Raw genomic sequence first — 13,732 nt, 5'->3', positions numbered from 1 at the left:
AGGTTAGCTTCAATGAATACAGACAGAGCAGGGACCCCCCTGTCTCACATTGGCCTCTCCCTGCCACTCTGATTACAAGGAGGAAACAAAAAAAATGTGTTTGATCATTTCCATTCAGTGTTTCTGGAATTTTTCTATTAAGCAAATATTTCAGGTGTCAGGAGGGGTGAAACCTGAAGCCAGCGGTGCTCTGTGTCTCAAGTTAAAGATATGAAACAAAAGACGGGCAGGTTAAGGGAGAACAAAAGGAGCTCCCCTGTAAAGGTGGCAAGGGTTCAAAGGAAAAAAGAAAGATGTGATTTTTTTTTTGTAAATGTATTTACTTCATTTAACCTTTATTTTGCCAGGAACATTCCCACTGAGATTTAAAATCTCTTTTACGAGGCAGTCCAGGCCAACACAGCAGCATAAAAAGTTTCACACAAATGAATATGTGAGTAATGGCAAGATAACTGATATATTTTTTTTCTCCGAACGTTAACAAAGAAATGTGGTCCCTTTGAAAACCGGAACATGTACATGAGCTGCTCCCAGGGTCAAGGGCAACTTTAGTGTGAGAAAATGAATTCCCAAGCACTAAAAAAGCCACTTAAGCAAGAATGCTGTGTTGATTTATTTCACGGTGCGAGGGGTCAGCCCTCCCTGGCTCTGCATTGTCAAAGCATCGCCTCTGACTCAGGGACAGCTCTTCATGCACTGGAGAAGACATGGATGAAGAAAGGGAAGGAAAAAATGGGACATAACAAAGGCCCGTAAATGCAAATGTTACATGTTTTCTTTGACAGTTAGACAAACAAAGGTGACGTTGACAGAAAGTTAAAATAAAAGAAGTCTGGAGGGGAACAAAAAAGAAAGAAAGAAATATACAGGAGAAGAGAGGGGACTAATGTAATACTGACCATTATCTTTGAAGAGCTGGGTAACATACAACTGTTACCTAGCTCTTCAAAAAAAAAAAAAAAAAGCTGCTTGTATACAGTGGTGATGACCTTGTGCATTCAGTCAAAGCAACAAGAGACAAACGAAAAGATGAGGCATGTTTGTATTCACCTAAACTGAAGACTCATCAAGCATGGTTCATTCCACCCACAGAGGAGACAGCTTTTTAGATGAACTGTAGCATACAGAATTTATTTTTTATATATATATATATATATGTTAACAATCTTTCTTTATTTAACATCTTGCATGCAATCTGGACAACTGAACATGTATCTTTACCTCAAATACTAGCTTGAAAACAAACTTCTGCTGTGCTATTTGATGCTTTCTCAGTCATTTGAGAGAAAACTGTGTAAAATATCTGTGTGTTGATTTGTAAACTGTGCTAGAAGGCGATTTCTCCTTAAAGTTTGGAAGGGGAAGTGTCTAAAAATGAGAAATAGACCACAAGTTTAGAGAAAAAAGTCCCGTATTTTTAGAAGGCTCAAATGCAACATCACCTATGCACATCTAAAGTTAACCCTATTTACATAGACTAAGAGCCGCATTTGACCAAGAGTGATTTTCATGACTCGAGTCTCATCCATTAAATCGTATCTCCGTCTCTTGCCACTCAGCCTCCCTCCACCCCTGCACAGCTACGGCATATCTAAATGGTAATAAAGCAGCATCTCAATACAATATGTCCTCCTTCACTGCATATTGTTGGTTGCATATTGTTTTTCTTTTTTTGTCCTATTACGGTTACTGCTCGGGGGGCCCCCGCGAAGCCCTGGCCAGCGGCTTTGTCAGGATGCTAAATGGAGGGCCGTGAGTTTAAAAACTTAAAGAGGCAGTGAAATATTAGCCAATGTGGGTGAGGAATGAGTGGCTGAGAACCGCGGCGTGTCAGTGTTTAATGGTCGGACTCGGATGCATATAAGTTAGTCCAAGCATGAAGGGCAGTGGGACGCTCGCGTGGAAACGATGTCCCCTCCCCTCCTTCCCATCCCTCCTCCCATCCACAGACGCACGTTCTCTCACACACGCACGCACGCACACACACACACACACACACACACACACACTCTCGCGCTGTCACACCCCACCCACACAGCTTTTAAGCAAGGAGCCCATCAGAAACTTGTCATTTCTCTCATTCACTCCGACAGCCTTGAGACACAATGCAGACTTACCTCTGTGTTGTACACCCCATATATCAGGAAGATGAACAGGCCCTGCAAACACAGACAAAGAAAGAGCGAGAGAAAGAGAGAGCGGGAGAAAGAAAGAGAGAGAGGGAGAGAGAGAGAGAGAGAGAGAGAGAGAGAAAAGAAGGAGGACAAAGTTGTTACAGTTGTTTTCTCTCTTATCCTCTTGTAGAAAACAAAAGATCAAAAGTAATAAGTGAAGTGACGTGTACGAGTTGGGCTGATTCTTTCCTGGATACACCGAGCTGAAGTAGGCTGTGGTTGAAAAGTAGCAAGAGAAGACGCAGGACTTGAAAGAGTCCAAACTGGGCCACCTCCGCAAGGCTCAGCTTGCATTTGTTTCGTCAACAATACTCGAGCTCCTCATTCCAGCCCCCACTGAGCCATCAAAGGCTCAAACCCAAGGTTCCACATAGCTTTATCGAAATAGAAAATCTTTAGTGCCTGTGTTCAGTCTGTGTACTTAGACAGACACATACACACAAACATATATGATTGAGTCCCAACAAACACAAAAATAACACACAGTTGAAGCCTGCACGTGTATTTATACACACACACAAAGTCCATGCATTCATAAACATCTGTAACAGACACAGATAGCCATAAATTCTGAGGAAACAAAGATGGTATGAACACATATTAAAGGCACACACATACACACACACACACAAGCACAAGCACATAAAGAGAGCAACTCAGGCCAGACGAGACTATCAAGAGAAAACCATTGAAGGAAAGCGGAGGAAGAAAGAGACAGAGGGAGCATAATGAAAAAAATGACACATAAAAGAAGATATTTCATGTTCACAAAACTCCATGGCTAGTACCCATGGCCCAAGAATGCCATGCCCTTGGATGCATAAAGGCTGCACTTTTGGTCACAGAAAAACAGCTATTTTTCATTCCAATCCATTGTGGCATCCATTGAATGTACAAGCTGTGCATTCGCATTTGAGCCATAATGTAATACTGTCGCCTCAATGGAAACAGTGAGAACAACATTCTCAGAGTGAACTGTGCCACAAAAGATGTACCGAGAAAAATGAAAAGGCAGGTAAAATCCTATAAATTTCAAGGCTAATAGATACAGCAGATTCTTTGACAAGCCAATAGTACATCTGCAGTGTGTCTAACTTATACAGACACACACACACACACACACACACACACAAAAATAACTTTTAAAAGTACATCTCTCCCCTTTCACGGCTCAGATTGTGTCTGTGTTGCCTCATCTTTAAACAAAGGTAAGGACACATCCTGAGGACAGCAGGCACAACCTGGTCAATGCATCAATCAGGACGAGTTTGGAGTGTCCAATTTTTGCCAGAGGGAGATCTCGATGCATCACCATTGACAACATGATTTGGAGGCCCATTCGGAGTGACAGGCCGGCGATGGCGATGGCGACGACCTCTAGCCCAAGCTACTGCCCATTCACCTCCTACTGGCTGCTCTGCTGTCCTCCAGGGACTGAATTGCCCTGTCTGTCGGGCTGTCAGGTGACATCTCAGGACATCTATCCTCTTTAAACTGACAACTCCGCTGGTCTCTGACATGCGGAATACAACAGGCATAACAAGGGATCTGAAGCTGAGACCTGCGATTTTATCTCTACACTTCTTATTTTGAATTGCATGTAACGCTGAATACAACCTCATGCAGTGCAGAATATGATTATTTTTTCTGCTCTACAGCACAATATGACCATGATGGAATTGACAAGGTTGTTTACCAATACCAGGAAGCGCACAAACTGAAAACTGAGATTTCTGGCTGTTCAAACTTATCTTCTGATTAATTCTCAGGAAGTCACACAACATTTCACACATCCACATTTTCATGAACAATAATGGCACTACAAAAGAACAATCACCATGTAACAAAAGGTTTTGCCTGCAAAGGCTACAAACTCTAGTTTTTCTCTAGCTAAACCTGTCAGTAATGAAGCTCTGGTATTATTCAAGTGTGCGGGCAAGGACACACATTATCTTTTTACTGGCATGCTATCGTCTTTGTTCCAATTTCCAACAGTTAGCTTATTCCTCTAATGCCAAAATGCCATGTTGGTCAGCTACAGACCACTGTAGCTAAAAAAAAATAAAGGGCTTCAAAGGTAGAAAACTGTCCTGGACACTTTCAAAACATGCTAAGGTTTGACTTTTACCACCAAATCCCACTAATTCCTACTTAATGGACCTTTTAACCAGGAATGCAATGATCCATCGTTCTGGATCGAGGCATTGATTCAATGATCAGCTATCCAATCTCATTGATGCAAAGTAAAAACATTGATTCACCATCCTTAAGATAAACCTTTATATTGAAATTCCCATGATACCTCTGTTTCAAAACCAAACAGTGCTAGACAGATAATAGAGTGGCGGATGAAGGGGTCCTAAAACCTAAAAAATGAGTTAGCATTTTAGCACTCCTGGTTTCCTTGTCTCAAAGCCAGTGGGTTTTTTGAATGGGTTTTTGCTAGATGCCTGAAATAAGGTCTAACACAGGCTTCAAAGATTTTCACGTTTTGTTCTATGACATAAAATACATCAGTATACCCCACTCACAATTTTTTACAATTGATGGTGATACGCTGGCATATGATATTGTCACATATTGATCAAATGCCCCTAAATTGAGCTGAATAAAAATCGTATTGTGACAGACTTTGTGATATCAGCAATATCATAACCTTGTCCAAAGAACTCATATAGTAACTGTGATGTAACTGGTGAATTACATCCCAAATTATGACTCAATGTTTCACATTGTTTTGATTTTAGAGAGCAGGCCTCCATGATATTAAACAAACAACGACATCTTCGGAAAAAAGTACTTAATGTAACTTAAGTAACTTAATAAAATCTTAGCTACTGTCAAGAAAGCTGGCTCTTTTTTAATTTTTGTATGCAATATAATAGAGTTTAAAGTCATGAAATAGAATTTCCACTTTGCAGCTATATGCCTCTGCGAACCAGTCAAGTCGCAGTTACAGTTTACTTCCATATCTGTAAAAACATGAATGCTTCACACACATCATTCGCCCGGCAGCACAGAGGATCTAAGCAATCGGCACGGTTTCAAAGTGAACACCAAAGATTAGTGTCACCAATTTAGTATCTGACCAAATGTCTCTCCTTCTGTTCCTGAAATATGATGCTAAATATGGCCAGAAAAGAGCATTATATGATGTCACAATGAAGATGACCTTTGACATTTTGGATATAAAATGTCATCACTTCATTTTATCCTATTAGACATTTGTGTGAAGTTTTTTCATTATTAGCATATGAATTCCTGAGTTATGGCCAAAAATGTATTTTGTGATGTAACACTGACCTTGACCTTTGATCTTCAAACACCAAATTCTAATCGGTTCATTCCTGAGTCTATGGGGATGTATGTGTCAAACTTAAGGAAATTCCCTCAAGGCCCTCTTGAGGTATCGCCATCATGAAATGAAACAGACGCAAGCTCACTGACCTTTGACCACCAAATTCTAATCAGTTCATCCTTGACTCAAAGTGGATGTTTTTGCCAAATTTGAAGAAATTCTCTCAAGGTGTTCTTGAGATATCCCATTCACAAGAATATGACACATAAAAGGTCAGGGTGACCCAGACTTTAGACCTTTTACAACCAAAATCTAATCACTAATCACTCCTTGAGTCCAAGCGGACGTTTGTGCCAAATTTGAAGAAATTCCCTTTAAGGCATTCTTGAGGTATTGCATTCATGAGAATGGGACAGATGAACAGACAGACGAGCGGACGGATAACGCAAGAAAATAATATCTCCAGCCACCGCTATCACTGGCGCAGAGGCACCAACAAGGTCAGTAGCAGTGCTACTAATGGAGTGCTGTTATTATAAGAGTGTGAATGTTTTTACTAGGGTTAATAAACCGATTGACAACAAGAGAGTGAGACCACTGTAAGGTAAAATATGACTTTAATTTTTTCAAATTAGTGCAATTACAATCACAACCTATAATGTTTAGAAACAATTTCTTTTTCAAAAACTCATGTAAAGGATTGAAAATTGAGTTTATCATATCATATTGTTGTGTCATATACTCTTTTCACACACACATAAACACACATGCACACAAGCACAAATACAGTAACAGACAGTGGGTGGTTAATTTGCAACACATAACCTATTGTATTGCATTAGAATTGCAATTCCCAACTTATTGTTGCAATTTGATTATCATGTTTTTGATCATGCCTCTTATTTGTAATTAATCTTTTGTTGTGTAGTGAACAAAGTGGGGAGAACATACTGTGCACATTAGGAAAAATGATCTATTAAAATATAATTGAGTTAAAAATAAGTGGCGGCACAACAATAATGATGGATTGTTTAAAATGTTAATTCATTAATATTCCCACTAAAAACAAACAGAGACGAAAAATGGGGCGCATTATTTAAATGCATGTGTGCTTTTCTAAACCCAGTCCTGTTTCTTTTGAACTCAGCGGCAAATGCTACAAATTTATGCAAAGAATGAATGCAGTTGCTTTCAAAGTATTGCTATACTGTACTTCAAACAGGGGAGCATAAATTAATTAGCATCCAGCTAATTAGGGAACAATTGTATGTTTAAAAGTTAAAGCCAACTAACACTGTGTTTGACCAAAAACATTATTACCCTAGAGACATGCACTACGCTGCAATGCAACACAGAAAATAGCATTTGTTTAAATGAGAAAGCAGAAAGAACAAATCAAAGTCAGATCGATTTATTTACAAGAACGAAGTCAATTCAATTAAACCAGGATGACGTGGGTTGTCTAACCCTTGTACTGTTTACTGATGGCTGTTTGCGATATTTGACAACCTCTTATTGGAAGTTTTCCACATTCTGCTGCCCTTGTAACTTATACTCTTCCTAAAAGCATCAACTGAGTGCATTAAATGTTTACGGCAATCCATCAACTGGTGGTAATTCTAGTAATAAAAGCTTTATTTCTGTAAATGTTTTTATGCAAATTAGTCTATTAAATGGCTTCAATGTATGTGATAATGTCAAATTAGTTTCTTTCCTCTGGCCGATAACAAGGTTCTTATATCCCGTCTATTCAGATTGAAAGCTCTTGCATTGCTGTATAAGGTGAAAGAGACCAACTGACTGGAGGCCTTTAACATATTTAGTCATTTAATGTTATGAGGAGACAAAGTGAGCGAGCCAGGGTTCAGGGTTTAGCTGAATGAAACTTTCCTCAGCATTCAAAGGCTGTTCGTGGACGTATCTGTAGCTGCCAGGATCAAGCCTGTGACCTTCCAGTTACAGTTATTAACAACCAACATATTATGGCCAGCATATAATAATTTGTTCTCATCAGAGATGTAAAGTTACACATTCTTTAAAACGCATTTCATGTGCAGCAAAATGCAATGTGTTTTCATGGGAGCAACCAAACACCAAGGTCATTATAATCTTCCATAAAGAAAAATTATAAAATCTGTTATAACTTGCATTTTTTTCTACAACTTAATCTACTTTTTCTTTTTCTACGAGCATGATTTCAATACCCCTGCTATAATGGAGGTCTTTTTATATAAAGATTCCTTTCTATGCAATCAATTGGCAAATATCATTCAGGGTGCCCTATTTAAACTGCTTTGGTCTCCCTGCTGTTGTGCTTCCTCTGCAAGCTGCTTTGCAACCTGCCTCCACCACAGCTCCTCCTTTTCATGTTCTGTCTGACTTATCATTTCTGTTTGTCATTGATGCTGCTCTGTTCTGTTCCCTGGGGGGTCTTTGCTGCTGCTCCCTCTGCCTAAAGCTTTCCGTGTAGGCGCATGGAAGGGCATGGAGGTTTGCTGTCTCTGCCTCATTGTTAAGTTGGGGAGTGCAGAACTGGCAGGTAAAAATCTCAGAAAACAGCAAGTTCATGACATTGTCCTTGGAAAACAAATTTTGAATGTAAAGATATGAAACCTATGATTAAGGAGGAAGGGCAGTGTCTTGGCAGGGAGAGACTGGCAGGACAGCTTTCTCTTTCTGTCTTTGGATACAGCTTAGTGCTCCTTTTTGTATAAAGAAGGGTAAAAGTTAGCATTAGGTAAAATTATAAGAGGTATTATGACTTTTGTGCAATACCGATTTTTTTTTTTTTTTTTTTTTTGCTTTGCTTGTTTGTACATGAAAGTGGAGCTGCAGATGAACGAGGGTTGGATCCAACTCACAGACTGTCACTGTCACTCAAATGGCCCCACCCTTAAATATTAGTAACTTTAAGCCTTGATAAAATGTTAGGTGGTAAACATGTTTTTACTGTTGTGAAATCAGGCATTTTAGGAGTGACTCACTTCAGGAGCCAGCCTCAAGTGGCCAATCATGGAACTGCATTTTTTGGTACTTCCGCATTGGCTTCATTTTTCAGCCCCCGAGGCTGCTGCTTGTTTCCAGTAAGGCATATCTGGGTATATGACCTGTAGTAACTGGGCTAAAACATTCACAGTCACAGATATGGTGTTTTAAAATCTTGAGCTTTCCATTGACTCTTAAGGGAGTCATTTAGGGAAGTCTATCATGTCAACACTTTGCCTACATTAACTTGTTCGAGGGCAAGCACAAAAACTAAAAAAAAAACATGATTCAGATGATTTCCTCCATTGGTATTGCACAAAGTAAAAAGTTATGGCTGCTCGACCAAGTTTCACTCCATCTCAGCATACACACAGAAACCTTTCAGAAATGAGATAGCTGTATTTCGTTACTTTGATTAGAGTAATTGCAAACCACATGTTCCACACAGCTTTTATGAGTACTTCAGGCACTGCAATTGCTAAATGTCAGAAATGATTTATACTTGTTTAACCCAACAACAAAAATCAAAATAGAGATACTTTTCACAAATAGCATCTTTCAGTTGGGCCGACAGCTTTCTCTTAAGTAGCTGAAGACCGCAACCTCCACATCCTTTTAGAGAATTCCAGGCCTCGGTGTCACCCAATGCCAAAAATGAGAGCTATTTGAACAAGTTGAACCCAACGTCAAATATCCCAGCCTAAATTCAAACACACAGAGACACTTTTCACAAATAGAGCTATCTGCATCCCCACTTGGCAAAAAAGGGGAGGAAAAATTCTACCCTCGCACCTGGTAATCATTACGGAAATGAGAGACAGAAGAGGTTAAAACGCTGTGATGGGGGAAAAAGAAAAGAAATTCACACTTCTGCGCTGGGGCTTGCTAATGTCTCTGACCCCTCCACGCATAAACAGTTTAATTAACGTGTATACATAACTTTCACTTTAACTGCTCATGGCATGTCAAATCAAAGTGTCTGTCAAAGCTGTGAAAAAGGGAGTTGATACTTTGCAGGTCTTCAGTTCAAATCCAGCTCTGTGTAACTGCTCCAGCTGGCCAGAGAAGCTGGCAATAAGACATGAAGGCAGACATACAGGCAGGTAGACGGGCAGCCTGCCACTCTGTCAGTTTGACGAGGTAAACACCTCACTATAAAAGCTTTGTAACACCCAGCTAAACTTTGGTCAACACAAGTCGGAGTCAAGGCAGTTTGATGTTTTCAGTGGAAAAACAAAACTAAACAAAGAAGAATTTGATCCAACTTTTCTTTTAGTGAACAGGTTTTAAAAATCCAGGTGACACCAAAATCACCAAAGTCGTAATTGAACATATAAACGCTCAAGTAAAAAATGCTGCATTTGAAGCAGTATCATGCTGTTCAGGCAAATATTAATATGCATAATGCCAGAGTTCAGCCATGCTCTTTCTACTGATATGACACAGACATAATAGATATTATACATTAATGCACGGGTATAATAAACCCATGCAAAAATGTTGTGCTGTGTTCATTATTTCTGCAACTAGGGATGTTATAAATCTTCAAAGAGATTAATTTCTATAGTCAAGCTGCAATTTCATCTTTGATTTATGTCGTATTAAAAGTTTACTGGTAAAATTGCAAACTAATACAATCCTGACCAAAGGGGATTGTCTATGTTTGTATTTTTTAAACAGTTTTGCAGCATTTGAAACAATGCACAGGCCATAATGTCCATCCAGTATCATTAAATTCTTTATTCAGTTCCCTTCACAATGACGCTATACAGTATATATTCTGTGTATGAGGGTGGGGATGGGGTCAAAGTTGCCTTCCTGTTTCCATCCTCTTGTACATTATTAGGGAAAGCAGATCAGTCATTCTTTGAGAAGAGCTATTAGGACTCTCCCTGTGTCTTTCCCACACACACATCCAGTCAGTTGGGCTGTCACATTGAAGAGGGGACCCCCAAGCCAGCCTGCCTCTACAGGGTGTATAGCTATAGAGGAAAACCGAGTGTGTGTACAGACACACACACAGATACAAACAGGCACACACTGAGGCCGGCAGCCATACCAGTACTGGTGTGTGATGGCTCAGGAGAGGAGGGAGAGTTATTAGCTTAGCCCTGAACCACCTACTTAATATAGGGGCCGGCGGTGATTGCTAACAGAGCCTGGCAGAGGTGACAGCTTTTGGCCCTGCTTGAGGAAATCCAATTGAAAAGCAGCCAAGAGGAACAACAACCCCGAAACAGATGTTGCTCACTACCACCGGCGCAACTTGGGTACACATAACCCAGCGGCAACAAACCGCGATGGCAAGTCTGACACACAAACATACCCACAGCGGACACAGAGTGGCGCGTGCACACACATACTGTAGGGCCACATGAAAGTGTGCGATGATTGCATGAACACTGGGGAAAAAAAGCATCACTAGAAATGTCCATACATGCAAAGTGCTGATTTGTATGGCTCACTCTTGGTACTGTTTCCAGCATTTGCATTGCAATTGGAAATTTAATAATCTGTCTTTCATCAGGATTTTTGTATTATTGACAATCTAATCAAATTTTCACCTGTTATTTAATATTAAAAAAATTACTAATGTATCATCAGATGCTTTTTTAAATAAATGACAAAAATAATGAGCCCTTAAGCCCCCCTCTAAAAGATGTCAGTTTGATCAAGGTCGCATGAAACTGGCCACCAGTGCAGTATTTTACAGATAAAATCAGTGGAATACAATAAAAAATAAATACAAAGAAATCTTTAATTAGAATAACACAAAAAAGAAGGGGGAAAAAAAAACACCCAACAGCAAACACATAAACACACATACTGGGCATTTCCCTCCAGTTTGAACATGATTTATAGATCCATAAACTCTATCAATCCAAGGTTAAATTTTTTTTTCATAGTGGAGCACAAAACACTCTGGCAGCTAACCCAGAAATGGAATTAAGAGGAAAAGTGAAAAAAGAAAAAAAAGAAAAATCAGGGAAGAGTTTGTAAGTCTGTTAAAAAACATCTATATTGAGCGGAGGCCAAAACAAAACCTTTCCCTCCAGAGATTCACCCACCCATCCATCCATCCACCCCTCATCTTTTTTTTTTTTTTTTTTAACATCTCTGGCAGGGCATTTCAATGAAAACATAACACGCAGGCCCTCAAATCATTACAACCCCTTGCTCCAATATTAATTGGGTTTGGTAAGGCTGACCATGCCTCAGTCATAATAACATTCATTTATTTTTTCTATTACCGCTACTGCAAAAGAGCAAGACAGAGAGAGAGCGGGGAGGGAGGGAGGGAGGAGGAGAGGGAGGGAAAAATGGGCTAAAATCAATTCTGACATATCTTTATTGCCAGTCGATGACAAATGACGGCACATTTGCCATTGCTCTGGCATTGTGTCAGTGTATGTCATATCGATTTTACATCAGACGGACAAATGTTATTGATGAAGCGCCCACGTAACAGATGAGCACTCCATTTTACTTGTTTTAACGTTTAAATAAACCAGAATGACGGGGGAGTGAGGGGTTGACTTTTGTAGCGGATCTTTCCATTTGCTAATACGCATGATTTTTAGTTCCCCCCCTCCCTCCTTTAAAATTAACTAAATTCCGAGGCGTTTACACAAACCGGGCCTGTTGGGAGTGGGTAACTACACCCTGAACCTGATCACACTGCACACATGTGGTAATGTAATGGGGGGGGTGGTAAAGAGTAAAGAGAGCACGAGAAAGAGAGTGAACTGTAAACAAACTAGCTTTTAAACAAGACAATTTAGGGTTGCGTGTCTTAGGCGCCAAGCAAAACACAGCCACGGAAAACTGATACAAACTTTTAACACATGGGTCAAAGCAGGAGTCTTTGAACTGCCGAGGGAAAGCACGCCGCGAGTGCAGAGAGCTGTTTAATTAAAAATACTTAGGTATCCAACGGGCCTTTTTGTGGCGCCCCCTTGTCAAATTGTATGTGATCCCACTGTCAATCTCTGAGGGTGTTTTCTAATTGCAGTTTTCCACTGACACAGAGGAAAAAAAATGTTGGAAGAGAGCAAGTCCTGAGAACCAGCAGCTGGGGACTGGGCTTGGTTTATAAAAACTGTACACATGGACACACACGTGCATATACACATACTCTGTTGCATTGTACATAAGGTGCTCAGGTTACTGACAGTAACATATGCACTATATATACACATCGATGTCAGTGTATGCACACAGTTACAGATGCATTACAATACAGAATTCAGATATATTAATATAAAATGATCCACAAACAGTTTGATTCACACTTAAACTACACACTGTAGACATGCTGTTCATTTGCAGCATACAGAAGCCGTAACCATGTTACGGCCAAGGCATACTACGCAGGGGGGGGTGGTCAATGGCCCCTTCCCTACTTCCTACCCTCATACTTCTGGCCTCCTTGCCATGACCACAATCATCTTTGAACTCAGCCTTCATTTTGATCTTAACTACACACCTGTTACGTTTTGTAACTGCATCTTACACAGTTGTGACGCTATTGGGGTGACAAAATCTGTCCACCACAAACGCCTGGCTACAATAGGCGTCTCCAGTATCGGGCTGCCCCCAAACAGTCGACCAAACGTTAGTCGACCAGAAAGGTCAGTCGGCAAGATTTCATTGGTCGCTTAGTTGCACAAAAAAAACAATCAAAAATGTGACTCTCTATTAGGAGCTGCGCCAAAATAAATCGAAACCTGACAGGAGTCATGTTAATTTCCAGGGCTGGTACCTGCGGTTATTCCACAGGCTAGTTAATAACATGTCGGGCAGGAAATCCAAAGTGTGGGATCATTTTGAGAAGGTGAAGGACGAACCCAAGGTGATATGTAAACTCATCTTCATTGGTCGACTACAAACATGACACATCATCTGAAACATGGAAGTAGCTACATGCCCATTAGCCACTTAGCACAATCATTACTGCTTTGCCGACAGCGTCATTAACAGGCGGCTCGCTCAGTGTGTGACGTGCACTTGTAGATAAAATATAGGCCTATATTAATGAAGGTTCATTAGTACGGCTTTGTATTTCTCTGTAATGTAGCACAGTGTTAAAAATGTTACTGATACTATTCTTTCTCAGACCTTCAACTCAAACCATTGTGTTGCCCCGCCCAAGATATACAATTCAATAATCAAATTAATATCGTAAACATGCGGGCGACTAGTCGACTAATGACCCTAAATGACAACTATCAGTCGACTAGAAAAGTTCTTAGTTGGGGGCAGCCCTACTCATATT

The 13,732-nt window shown here is 40.2% G+C and overlaps 1 protein-coding gene across 1 annotated transcript in view; it reads right to left on the bottom strand.

Annotated features, from left to right (window-relative positions):
- The window catches only part of LOC125895381 (adhesion G-protein coupled receptor D2), a 110,107-nt gene that overhangs the window by 54,628 nt on the left and 41,747 nt on the right, over positions 1-13,732 (bottom strand). Inside the window, exon 21 of the mRNA XM_049587138.1 lies at positions 2,118-2,159. Coding sequence (XP_049443095.1) covers positions 2,118-2,159 — 42 coding nt within the window. The remainder of the gene's footprint in view (positions 1-2,117; positions 2,160-13,732) is intronic.

This window comes from Epinephelus fuscoguttatus, linkage group LG10 (assembly GCF_011397635.1).
Source record: "Epinephelus fuscoguttatus linkage group LG10, E.fuscoguttatus.final_Chr_v1".
NCBI lineage: Eukaryota > Metazoa > Chordata > Actinopteri > Perciformes > Serranidae > Epinephelus > Epinephelus fuscoguttatus.
The sequence above is the reverse complement of the archived record's forward strand: the minus strand, read 5'-3'. Positions and strand labels throughout refer to the sequence as shown.